Source organism: Cherax quadricarinatus, chromosome 84, assembly GCF_038502225.1.
Source record: "Cherax quadricarinatus isolate ZL_2023a chromosome 84, ASM3850222v1, whole genome shotgun sequence".
In the NCBI taxonomy this organism is placed as follows: domain Eukaryota; kingdom Metazoa; phylum Arthropoda; class Malacostraca; order Decapoda; family Parastacidae; genus Cherax; species Cherax quadricarinatus.
This window is the reverse complement of record NC_091375.1, coordinates 15,116,613-15,130,562: the sequence shown is the minus strand read 5'-3', so window position 1 is coordinate 15,130,562 and position 13,950 is coordinate 15,116,613. Positions and strand designations below refer to the sequence as shown.

At 43.8% G+C, this 13,950-nt stretch overlaps 1 protein-coding gene across 1 annotated transcript; it reads left to right on the top strand.

Moving 5' to 3' along the window:
* Positions 1-2,294: 2,294 nt before the first annotated feature.
* Positions 2,295-7,130, top strand: LOC138855174 (magnetosome-associated protein MamJ-like). Its single transcript, XM_070102908.1, has 2 exons — positions 2,295-2,479; positions 5,200-7,130. Exon 2 carries the CDS (start codon positions 5,301-5,303, stop codon positions 6,264-6,266), a length of 966 nt encoding a protein of 321 aa, XP_069959009.1. The 5' UTR covers positions 2,295-2,479; positions 5,200-5,300; the 3' UTR covers positions 6,267-7,130.
* The last annotated feature ends 6,820 nt before the right edge of the window (positions 7,131-13,950 follow it).

Here is a 13,950-nt window from a genome sequence, read left to right as displayed (position 1 = left end):
ATGATGCTGGTAGTGGTGGTAGTAAGACAAGAGAGATATCTACTTACTGAAGGCTGAAGACTGAGTGTCACTACCCATCAACCACTCAGGTATTATATACACCATCAGGTGACCCCCACTGTGTCCCAACTGTCAACCTGACCCACCAACCCACCGACCCACCTGACCCACACCCACCAACAACCACTGGTGGTCAACCCCCTCACCCCCACCTTCCACAACACACCCCAACACCAAGCCAACCCTAAGCCATTTTGCCCCCCACTGAATTGACATTCTGGTTCAGAGGACAAGCAGAAGCCAGAGCCAAGTGTAAGGATTGAGAGAGGAGATGGGAGAGCTGTAAAAATTATGCTGATAAGCTCTTTATAAGTCTCCCCTCAAACTTGACTCCATTACAGGTCCTCTTCAGTGGACTAAATACGAGACTCTCTCTATGTCAGGGGAAACTCTGCCTTCTCACTCAAAAAATATGTATTACGGTTGCTTGGTCAAGCAGACTGGTGTCCCTGTGTCCTACAAGCCCAGTCATATCTACCTCAGTTATCTTGGTCAAGCAGACTGGTGTCCCTGTGTCCTACAAGCCTAGTCACATCTACCCCAGTTATCTTGGTCAAGCAGACTGGTGTCCCTGTGTCCTACAAGCCTAGTCACATCTACCTCAGTTATCTTGGTCAAGCAGACTGGTGTCCCTGTGTCCTACAAGCCCAGTCACATCTACCTCAGTTATCTTGGTCAAGCAGACTGGTGTCCCTGTGTCCTACAAGCCCAGTCACATCTACCTCAGTTATCTTGGTCAAGCAGACTGGTGTCCCTGTGTCCTACAAGCCTAGTCACATCTACCTCAGTTATCTTGGTCAAGCAGACTAGTGTCCCTGTGTCCTACAAGCCTAGTCACATCTACCCCAGTTATCTTAGGCCTAAATTTTAAATGTTCAAGAAGTTATTGTTAACTGTTCATGTCCTTAATAATAACTGTTCATGACCTTAATAATAACTGTTCATGACCTTAATAATAACTGTTCATGTCCTTAATAATAACTGTTCATGACCTTAATAATAACTGTTCATGTCCTTAATAATAACTGTTCATGACCTTAATAATAACTGTTCATGTCCTTAATAATAACTGTTCATGACCTTAATAATAACTGTTCATGTCCTTAATAATAACTGTTCATGACCTTAATAATAACTGTTCATGACCTTAATAATAACTGTTCATGACCTTAATAATAACTGTTCATGACCTTAATAATAACTGTTCATGACCTTAATAATAACTGTTCATGACCTTAATAATAACTGTTCATGACCTTAATAATAACTGTACATGACCTTAATAATAACTGTTCATGACCTTAATAATAACTGTTCATGTCCTTAATAATAACTGTACATGACCTTAATAATAACTGTTCATGTCCTTAATAATAACTGTTCATGACCTTAATAATAACTGTTCATGACCTTAATAATAACTGTTCATGTCCTTAATAATAACTGTTCATGACCTTAATAATAACTGTTCATGTCCTTAATAATAACTGTTCATGACCTTAATAATAACTGTACATGACCTTAATAATAACTGTACATGACCTTAATAATAACTGTACATGACCTTAATAATAACTGTACATGACCTTAATAATAACTGTTCATGACCTTAATAATAACTGTTCATGACCTTAATAATAACTGTACATGACCTTAATAATAACTGTACATGACCTTAATAATAACTGTACATGACCTTAATAATAACTGTACATGACCTTAATAATAACTGTACATGACCTTAATAATAACTGTACATGACCTTAATAATAACTGTACATGACCTTAATAATAACTGTACATGATCTTAATAATAACTGTACTTGACATTTCATTCGTCTTGTCGTCTAAGAATTACATTAGTTGATGTAGTGAATGAACGAGTGTGGAATTACTAAATGTAATTAATTCTTTAATTAAAAGAGAGAGAGAGAGAGAGAGAGAGAGAGAGAGAGAGAGAGAGAGAGAGTCTCTTTCTTTCTTATCTATCAACTCCTTCAGTTCTCCCATCAATCCTTCCATCAATCTTCCATCAACTTTCAGCCTCTTGTTATGTTAATTAGAGATGTTAGGAATGTTGTAGTAATTTGGGTTGTGTGTGTGTGTGTGTGTGTGTGTGTGTGTGTGTGTGTGTGTGTGTGTGTGTGTGTGTGTGTGTGTGTGTAATGTACATCTGATGGTGTATACATAAGCCTGGATGCAGCAGTATATAACCTGGCTGTGTCATCCTCATCCCTCACTCGTCTGTCTGCTGTCACATCACCTGTGTCTTCTGTCACACATCACCTGTCTGTGTGTCTGCTCTCACACACACCACCTCGTTTGTCTCCTGTCACACACCACTTCGTGTGTCTGCTGTCACATACCACCTCGTGTGTCTGCTGTCACGCACCACCTCGTCTGTCTGCTCTCTCACAAGGTAAGTCCGGCCATAACAGATACACTTTTGTGTGTCATTTAACAGGACACAAGTTGAAGATTGAGACACTCACGCAACATATGGGAACCTTTATTCAGGAAACGTTTCGCCACACAGTGGCTTCATCAGTGCAATACAAAGTAGAAAGGCGTAAGGAGAGGAGGAGTATGAGGTAATCAGTCCCTCAGCCTGGAGTCGATGTGTTCAGTCCATCAATCTTGTAGAATGTACAGCATAGGGCCGTAGACGTGGCTTATATACTGTAGTGAGGTGAGGTGAAGCAGGCGGAGGCGGGGTCATAGTGGTACCATCCACTAGTCGAAGTAGTGAGGTGAGGTGAAGCAGGCGGAGGCGGGGTCATAGTGGTACCATCCACTAGTCGAAGTAGTGAGGTGAGGTGAAGCAGGCGGAGGCGGGGTCATAGTGGTACCATCCACTAGTCGAAGTAGTGAGGTGAGGTGAAGCAGGCGGAGGCGGGGTCATAGTGGTACCATCCACTAGTCGAAGTAGTGAGGTGAGGTGAAGCAGGCGGAGGCGGGGTCATAGTGGTACCATCCACTAGTCGAAGTAGTGAGGTGAGGTGAAGCAGGCGGAGGCGGGGTCATAGTGGTACCATCCACTAGTCGAAGTAGTGAGGTGAGGTGAAGCAGGCGGAGGTGGGGTCATAGTGGTACCATCCACTAGTCGAAGTAGTGAGGTGAGGTGAAGCAGGAGGAGGCGGGGTCATAGTGGTACCATCCACTAGTCGAAGTAGTGAGGTGAGGTGAAGCAGGCGGAGGTGGGGTCATAGTGGTACCATCCACTAGTCGAAGTAGTGAGGTGAGGTGAAGCAGGCGGAGGTGGGGTCATAGTGGTACCATCCACTAGTCGAAGTAGTGAGGTGAGGTGAAGCAGGAGGAGGCGGGGTCATAGTGGTACCATCCACTAGTCGAAGTAGTGAGGTGAGGTGAAGCAGGCGGAGGCGGGGTCATAGTGGTACCATCCACTAGTCGAAGTAGTGAGGTGAGGTGAAGCAGGAGGAGGCGGGGTCATAGTGGTACCATCCACTAGTCGAAGTAGTTCTTCGTCCAAAGATTGATGGACTGAACACATCGACTCCAGGCTGAGGGACTGATTACCTCATACTCATACTCTCCTTACGCCTTTCTACTTTGTATCGGACTGATGAAGCCACTGTGTGGCGAAACGTTTCCTGAATGAAGATTCCCATATGTTGTGTGTCTCAATCTTCAACTTGTCGGTTTTTCAAACCATTCATCACACAGGACACATGTTAAACACCCATGTATCTTCATGTGAGCGACATTTCGCCCATCAAGCACCCTCCCTTCCCCCCCTCATCAACCTAACACACACACACACACACACACACACACACACACACACACACACACACACACACACACAGGAGACATCTCTCCACTTATAAATCTCAAGTAACACCTATCTATGTGTTACACATGTGTATTATACATCAACTTGGTAACACTTCCTCTACAACACCTCGCGTTTGTCTACACACAAGGTACACACAAGCACTCATACACACAATCACACAAGGTACACACAAACACTTATACACACACAATCACACAAGGTACACACAAACACTTATACACAATCACACAAGGTACACACAAACACTCATACACACACAATCACACAAGGTACACACAAACACTCATACACACACAATCACACAAGGTACACACAAACACTCATACACACACAATCACACAAGGTACACACAAACACTCATACACACACAATCACACAAGGTACACACAAACACTCATACACACACAATCACACAAGGTACACACAAACACTCATACACACACAATCTCACAAGGTACACACAAACACTCATACACACACAATCACACAAGGTACACACAAACACTCATACACACAATCACACAAGGTACACACAAACACTTATACACACACAATCACACAAGGTACACACAAACACTTATACACAATCACACAAGGTACACACAAACACTCATACACACACAATCACACAAGGTACACACAAACACTTATACACAATCACACAAGGTACACACAAACACTCATACACACACAATCACACAAGGTACACACAAACACTCATACACACACAATCACACAAGGTACACACAATCACTCATACACACACAATCACACAAGGTACACACACAAACACTCATAGGGGCCAGGAGCTAGGACTCGACCCCTGCAACCACAAATAGGTGAGTACAAATAGGTGAGTACACACACAATCACACAAGGTACACACAAACACTCATACACACACAATCACACAAGGTACACACACAAACTCTCATACACACACAATCACACAAGGTACACACACAAACACTCATACGTACACATACAAGCATACATATGTATAACTAAGCAAAGAATACTTTGATACAGTGATACAATAAGACTAAAAATTATACAATACTCTAGAATACATTGCTACAATAAGTTTCTAGTGATTGTAAATTATTTACAGTGACTTTCGTTTACATTTGCAGAGAGAAAAGAGTAAAGAGTGTTTGAAGAAAGATAAGAAAGATAGGGAAAGATAAGAAAAGATAGTAAAAGATAAGAAAAGATAGAGAAAGATAAGATAGTAAAGGATAAGAAAGGTAGAGAGGAGAGAATGTAAACAACAGAAGGATTGACTTTGTTTCACTAAGATTATCTTTATTTCTGTTATCCAGACGATACCATCAACGGTAGCAACAACAGATACAGCAGCAACGGTAACAGTAACAGCATAACCACCACTACTACCACAACTACTACTACAACCACCACCACTATGAGAACCACCATTGTCTGTCTCCTGCTGTATGTAGCAGTGGTTAGTGGTGTACCAGTAGCCCAGGACGACCCTGGTGTAGTCGTCCCAGTAGCCTCCTCCGATGGTGTGGTCGTCCCAGTAGCCCAGAACGATCCTCGTGTCCCAGTAGCCCAGAACGACCTTGGTGTCCCAGTAGTTCAGAATAACCCTCGTGTCTCGGTAGTCCAGAATGAGCCTGGTGTCCCAGTAGCCCAGAACGACCTTGGTGTCCCAGTAGTTCAGAATAACCCTCGTGTCTCGGTAGTCCAGAATGAGCCTGGTGTCCCAGTAGCCCAGAATAACCCTCGTGTCTCAGTAGTCCAGGATGACCCTGGTGTCCCAGTATCCCAGAACGAGCCTGGTGTCCCAGGAGTCCAGAATAACCCTCGTGTCTCAGTAGCCCAGAACGACCCTCGTATCCCAGTAGCCCAGAACGACCCTCGAATCTCACCAGCCCAGAACGACCCTCGTATCCCAGTAGCCCAGAACGACCCTCGTATCCCAGTAGCCCAGAACGAGCCTCGTATCCCAGTAGCCCAGAACGACCCTCGTATCCCAGTAACCCAGAACGAGCCTGGTACCCCAGTAACCCAGAACGAGCCTGGTACCCCAGTAGCCCAGAAGAAGCCTCGTACACTAGGGTTACCAATACCAATCATCATTAACACCAACGTACCAGCTTCCAGTGCCAGTCAGCCTCTGTACGTGTTCTGTACACAGTACATTATCTGTCTGCTGACCACCACAACCACCAAGCCAACCACCACCACAACCACTTCAACCACTACAACCGCTACCACTACTACCACCAAACCTCCAACCACAACTACCACCACCACCACCACCAGGAGGCCTACGACCACCAGGAGGCCTACGACTACCAGGAGGCCCACGACCACCAGGAGGCCTCATAGGCCATATTCAGGAGAGATATTCTTGTTTTAGATAATAATAATAATAGTAATAATAATAATAATAATAATAATAATAATAATAATAATAATAATAATAATAATAATACTAACTACCCCATACAAGGGTGTAACAGCACACTGTGGGTGTACTCAAGCAGCCCCTGCGGGTTTAGCGGCGCTGGTATTTCAGAAGTTATCCTCGGGGCTACAGAACTTTTGTTCATTGTTCTCCTGCAAGAACAATAACCTGATGTTATTATAGACCATGAACGATAGCCGTAGTTATCCTAGTTACCGTAGTCATCTCAGTTATCGTAGTTATCTTAGTCATCGTAGCTATCTTAGTTATCGTAGTCATCTTAGTTATCGTAGTTACCTCAGTTATCGTAGTTATCTTAGTTATCGTAGTTACCTCAGTTATCGTAGTTATCTTTGTTATCGTAGTTATCTCAGTTATCGTAGTTATCTTAGTTATCGTAGTTATCTCAGTTATCGTAGTTATCTTAGTTATCGTAGTTATCTCAGTTATCGTAGTTATCTTAGCTATCGTAGTTATCTCAGTTATCGTAGCTATCTTAGTTATCGTAGACATATTAGTTAACTTATTTATCGTAGTTATCTTAGTTATCGTAGTCATCTTAGTTATTTTATAGTAGTTATCTCAGCTATTGTAGATATCTTAGTTATCGTAGTCAGCTGTTGTAGTTATATTACTTATCATAGTTATTTTGTTTATAGTAGTTATATTAGTTATCGTAGTCATCATAATTATTGTAGTTATCTTAGTTATATCAGTTATATTAGTTATAACAGTTATATTTGGTATCGTAATTATCTTAGGTATCGTAGTTATTATAGTTATCTTAACTATCGAAGTATTGTAGTTATCTTAACTATCGAAGTATTGTAGTTATCTTAACTATCGAAGTATTGTAGTTATCTTAACTATCGAAGTATTGTAGTTATCTTAACTATCGAAGTATTGTAGTTATCTTAACTTTCGAAGTATTGTAGTTATCTTAACTATCGAAGTATTGTAGTTATCTTAACTATCGAAGTATTGTAGTTATCTTAACTATCGAAGTATTGTAGTTATCTTAACTATCGAAGTATTGTAGTTATCTTAACTATCGAAGTATTGTAGTTATCTTAACTATCGAAGTATATTATCTTAACTATCGAAGTATTGTAGTCTTATATCGAAATATTGTAGTTATCTTAACTATCGAAGTATAGTTATCTTAACTATCGAAGTATTGTAGTATCTTAACTATCGAAGTATTGTAGTTATCTTAACTATCGAAGTATTGTAGTTATCTTAACTATCGAAGTATTGTAGTTATCTTAACTATCGAAGTATTGTAGTTATCTTAACTATCGAAGTATTGTAGTTATCTTAACTATCGAAGTATTGTAGTTATCTTAACTATCGAAGTATTGTAGTTATCTTAACTATCGAAGTATTGTAGTTATCTTAACTATCGAAGTATTGTAGTTATCTTAACTATCGAAGTATTGTAGTTATCTTAACTATCGAAGTATTGTAGTTATCTTAGTTATAGTAATCATAGTTATCAAAGTTATTGTTGTTATTTTAGCTATAGTAGTTATCTTAGTTATCGAAGCTATCTTAGTTATCATACTTATCTTAGTTATCTTAGTTATCGTAGTTAGTTTTTTTAAGTTAGTCCTGTACATGTAGTTTTAGGAAATATATAATTATATTGTGTAGTTATGTTATCTTGTTATTATCTTGTTATCTTATTATTATCTTGTTATTATCTTGTTATTATCTTGTTATCTTGTTATTATCTTGTTATTATCTTGTTATTATCTTGTTATTATCTTGTTATTATCTTGTTATTATCTTGTTATTATCTTGTTATTATCTTGTTATCTTGTTATTATCTTGTTATCTTGTTATTATCTTGTTATCTTGTTATTATCTTGTTATCTTGTTATTATCTTGTTATCTTGTTATCTTGTTATTATCTTGTTATCTTGTTATTATCTTCTTATTATCTTGTTATTATCTTGTTATCTTGTTATTATCTTGTTATTATCTTGTTATTATCTTGTTATCTTGTTATTATCTTGTTATTATCTTGTTATTATCTTGTTATTATCTTGTTATTATCTTGTTATTATCTTGTTATTATCTTGTTATCTTGTTATTATCTTGTTATTATCTTGTTATTATCTTGTTATTATCTTGTTATTATCTTGTTATTATCTTGTTATTATCTTGTTATTATCTTATTATTATCTTATTATCTTGTTATTATCTTGTTATTATCTTATTATTATCTTATTATCTTGCTGTTATCTTGTTATTATCTTGTTATTATCTTGTTATTATCTTATTATCTTATTATCTTATTATCTTGTTATTTATGTAGATTATAAATACATTATTTATTGTATATCAATAAAATTTTCCATAAAATATTCTCGGTTCTTTCAGCCTGAACAATTGTACCATTGTACCAGCCAGGGTATTGTACCATTGTACCAGCCAGGGTATTGTACCATTGTACCAGCCAGGGTATTGTACCATTGTACCAGCCAGGGTATTGTACCATTGTACCAGCCAGGGTATTGTACCATTGTACCAGCCAGGGTATTGTACCATTGTACCAGCCAGGGTATTGTACCATTGTACCAGCCAGGGTATTGTACCATTGTACCAGCCAGGGTATTGTACCATTGTACCAGCCAGGGTATTGTGAGTTGTACCAGCCAGGGTATTGTGAGTTGTACCAGCCAGGGTATTGTGAGTTGTACCAGCCAGGGTATTTTGAGTTGTACCAGCCGGGGTATTGTGGGTTGTACCAGCCAGGGTATTGTGAGTTGTACCAGCCAGGGTATTGTGGGTTGTACCAGCCAGGGTATTGTGAGTTGTACCAGCCAGGGTATTGTGAGTTGTACCAGCCAGGGTATTGTGGCTTGTTCCAGCCAGGGTATTGTGAGTTGTACCAGCCAGGGTATTGTGGGTTGTACCAGCCAGGGTATTGTGGGTTGTATCAGCCAGGGTATTGTGAGTTGTACCAGCCAGGGTATTGTGGCTTGTTCCAGCCAGGGTATTGTGAGTTGTACCAGCAAGGGTATTGTGGGTTGTACCAGCCAGGGTATTGTAAGTTGTTCCAGCCAGGGTATTGTGAGTTGTACCAGCCAGGGTATTGTGAGTTGTACCAGCCAGGGTATTGTGAGTTGTACCAGCCAGGGTATTGTGGCTTGTTCCAGCCAGGGTATTGTGAGTTGTACCAGCCAGGGTATTGTGGCTTGTACCAGCCAGGGTATTGTGGCTTGTTCCAGCCAGGGTATTGTGAGTTGTACCAGCCAGGGTATTGTCAGTTGTACCAGCCAGGGTATTGTGGGTTGTACCAGCCAGGGTATTGTGAGTTGTACCAGCCAGGGTATTGTGAGTTGTACCAGCCAGGGTATTGTGGCTTGTTCCAGCCAGGGTATTGTGAGTTGTACCAGCCAGGGTATTGTGGGTTGTACCAGCCAGGGTATTGTGGGTTGTACCAGCCAGGGTATTGTGAGTTGTACCAGCCAGGGTATTGTGGCTTGTTCCAGCCAGGGTATTGTGAGTTGTACCAGCCAGGGTATTGTGGGTTGTACCAGCCAGGGTATTGTGAGTTGTTCCAGCCAGGGTATTGTGAGTTGTACCAGCCAGGGTATTGTGAGTTGTACCAGCCAGGGTATTGTGAGTTGTACCAGCCAGGGTATTGTGGGTTGTTCCAGCCATGGTATTGTGAGTTGTACCAGCCAGGGTATTGTGGCTTGTACCAGCCAGGGAATTGTGGCTTGTTCCAGCCAGGGTATTGTGAGTTGTACCAGCCAGGGTATTGTGAGTTGTACCAGCCAGGGTATTGTGAGTTGTACCAGCCAGGGTATTGTGAGTTGTACCAGCCAGGGTATTGTGAGTTGTACCAGCCAGAGTATTGTGAGTTGTACCAGCCAGGGTATTGTGAGTTGTACCAGCCAGGGTATTGTGGCTTGTACCAGCCAGTGTGTTGTGACTTGTACCAGCCAGGGTATTGTGGCTTGTACCAGCCAGGGTATTGTGGCTTGTTCCAGCCAGGGTATTGTGAGTTGTACCAGCCAGGGTATTGTCAGTTGTACCAGCCAGGGTATTGTGGGTTGTACCAGCCAGGGTATTGTGAGTTGTACCAGCCAGGGTATTGTGAGTTGTACCAGCCAGGGTATTGTGGCTTGTTCCAGCCAGGGTATTGTGAGTTGTACCAGCCAGGGTATTGTGGGTTGTACCAGCCAGGGTATTGTGGGTTGTACCAGCCAGGGTATTGTGAGTTGTACCAGCCAGGGTATTGTGGCTTGTTCCAGCCAGGGTATTGTGAGTTGTACCAGCCAGGGTATTGTGGGTTGTACCAGCCAGGGTATTGTGAGTTGTTCCAGCCAGGGTATTGTGAGTTGTACCAGCCAGGGTATTGTGAGTTGTACCAGCCAGGGTATTGTGAGTTGTACCAGCCAGGGTATTGTGGGTTGTTCCAGCCATGGTATTGTGAGTTGTACCAGCCAGGGTATTGTGGCTTGTACCAGCCAGGGAATTGTGGCTTGTTCCAGGGAGGGTATTGTGAGTTGTACCAGCCAGGGTATTGTGAGTTGTACCAGCCAGGGTATTGTGGGTTGTACCAGCCAGGGTATTGTGAGTTGTACCAGCCAGGGTATTGTGAGTTGTACCAGCCAGGGTATTGTGAGTTGTACCAGCCAGAGTATTGTGAGTTGTACCTGCCAGGGTATTGTGGCTTGTTCCAGCCAGGGTATTGTGAGTTGTACCAGCCAGGGTATTGTGAGTTGTACCAGCCAGGGTATTGTGAGTTGTACCAGCCAGAGTATTGTGAGTTGTACCAGCCAGGGTATTGTGGCTTGTTCCAGCCAGGGTATTGTGAGTTGTACCAGCCAGGGTATTGTGGTTTGTACCAGCCAGGGTATTGTGGCTTGTTCCAGCCAGGGTATTGTGAGTTGTACCAGCCAGGGTATTGTGAGTTGTACCAGCCAGGGTATTGTGGGTTGTACCAGCCAGGGTATTGTGAGTTGTACCAGCCAGAGTATTGTGAGTTGTACCAGCCAGGGTATTGTGAGTTGTACCAGCCAGGGTATTGTGAGTTGTACCAGCCAGGGTATTGTGAGTTGTACCAGCCAGGGTATTGTGAGTTGTACCAGCCAGGGTATTGTGGCTTGTTCCAGCCAGGGTATTGTGAGTTGTACCAGCCAGGGTATTGTGAGTTGTACCAGCCAGGGTATTGTGAGTTGTTCCAGCCAGGGTATTGTGGCTTGTTCCAGCCAGGGTATTGTGAGTTAGTTGTGGCTTGTTCCAGCCAGAGTATTGTGAGTTGTTCCAGCCAGGGTATTGTGGGTTGTACCAGCCAGGGTATTGTGGCTTGTTCCAGCCAGGGTATTGTGAGTTGTTCCAGCCAGGGTATTGTGGCTTGTTCCAGCCAGTGTATTGTGAGTTAGTTGTGGCTTGTTCCAGCCAGGGTATTGTGAGTTGTTCTAGCCAAGGTATTGTGGCTTGTTCCAGCCAGGGTATTGTGAGTTGTTCCAGCCAGGGTATTGCGGGTTGTTCCAGCCAGATTATTGTGGGTTGTTCCAGCCAGCGTATTGTGGGATAGTTGTGGCTTGTTCCAGCCAGGGTATTGTGAGTTGTTCCAGCCAGGGTATTGTGGGTTGTTCCAGCCAGTGTATTGTGAGTTAGTTGTGGCTTGTTCCAGCCAGGGTATTGTGAATTGTTCCAGCCAAGGTATTGTGGCTTGTTCCAGCCAGGGTATTGTGAGTTGTTCCAGCCAGGGTATTGTGGGTTGTTCCAGCCAGGGTATTGTGGGTTAGTTGTGGCTTGTTCCAGCCAGGGTATTGTGGGTTGTTCCAGCTAGGGTATTGTGGGTTGTTCCAGCCAGGTATTGTGAGTTGTTCCAGCTAGGGGATTGTGGGTTGTTCCAGCCAGGGTATTGTGGGTTAGTTGTGGCTTGTTCCAGCCAGGGTATTGTGAGTTGTTCCAGCCAGGGTATTGTGGGTTGTTCCAGCCAGGGTATTGTGGGTTAGTTGTGGCTTGTTCCAGCCAGGGTATTGTGAGTTGTTCCAGCCAGGGTATTGTGGGTTATTCCAGCCAGGGTATTGTGGGTTAATTGTGGCTTGTTCCAGCCAGGTAATTGTTGTCACACCCTGGGGGTGATAGCAGTGTGGGTCACATCCTGGGGGTGATAACAGTGTGGGTCACACCCTGGGGGTGATAACAGTGTGGGTCACACCCCGGGGGTGATAACAGTGTGGGTCACACCCCGGGGGTGATAACAGTGTGGGTCACACCCCGGGGGTGATAACAGTGTGGGTCACACCCCGGGGGTGATAACAGTGTGGGTCACACCCTGGTGGTGATAACAGTGTGGGTCACGCCCCGGGGGTGATAACAGTGTGGGTCACACCCTGGGGGTGATAACAGTGTGGGTCACACCCTGGGGGTGATAACAGTGTGGGTCACACCCTGGGGGTGATAACAGTGTGGGTCACACATTGGGGGAGATAACAGGGTGGGTCACACCCTGGGGTGATAACAGTGTGGGTCACACCCCGGGGGTGATAACAGTGTGGGTCACACCCTGGGGTGATAACAGTGTGAGTCACACCCTGGGGGTGATAACAGTGTGGGTCACACCCTGGGGGTGATAACAGTATGGGTCACACCCTGGTGGTGATAACAGTGTGGGTCACACCCTGGGGGTGATACCAGTGTGGGTCACACCCTGGGGTGATAACAGTATGGGTCACACCCCGGGGGTGATAACAGTGTGGGTCACACCCTGGGGTGATAACAGTGTGAGTCACACCCTGGGGGTGATAACAGTGTGGGGCACACCCTGGGGGTGATAACAGTGTGGGTCACACCCTGGGGGTGATAACAGTGTGGGTCACACCCTGGGGGTGATAACAGTATGGGTCACACCCTGGGGGTGATAACAGTGTGGGTCACACCCTGAGGGTGATAACAGTGTGGGTCACACCCTGGGGGTGATAACAATGTGGGGTCACACCCTGGGGGTGATAACAGTGTGGGTCACACCCTGGGGGTGATAAGAGTGTGGGTCACACCCTGGAGGTGATAACAGTATGGGTCACACCCTGGGGGTGATAACAGTGTGGGTCACACCCCGGGGGTGATAACAGTGTGGGTCACACCCTGGGGTTGATAACAGTATGGGTCACACCCTGGGGACGATAACAGTGTGGGTCACACCCCGGGGGTGATAACAGTGTGGGTCACACCCTGGGGGTGATAACAGTGTGGGTCACACCCTGGGGGTGATAACAGTGTGGGGGTCACACCCTGGGGGTGATAACTAAGGTAACCCAGGGTGAATTAAGTCACAAATTCCTGGCTTTTTATGGCGTTATGCTGAAGAGAAAGTCAACAGTATATTCAAGAGTAACAATGACATATATACGACTGCTTCTAAAACTTGCCGTGTCATGACAGTGATAAACAGTGACAGCAGTGACACGCTAACATTATCAATACCGCCATTTTTAGACACCATTATAATTTATTCTCAGAGGGAGAAAGAGAGAGAGAGAGAGAGAGAGAGAGAGAGAGAGAGAGAGTCTTAAAGACCGGTTCACTCCAAGAACGGAAAAAATTGCACGGGCAAAAAACGTAAATTGTCGAACCCGTTCTCCTGAGTCCTCCCAAACCAGTCTTC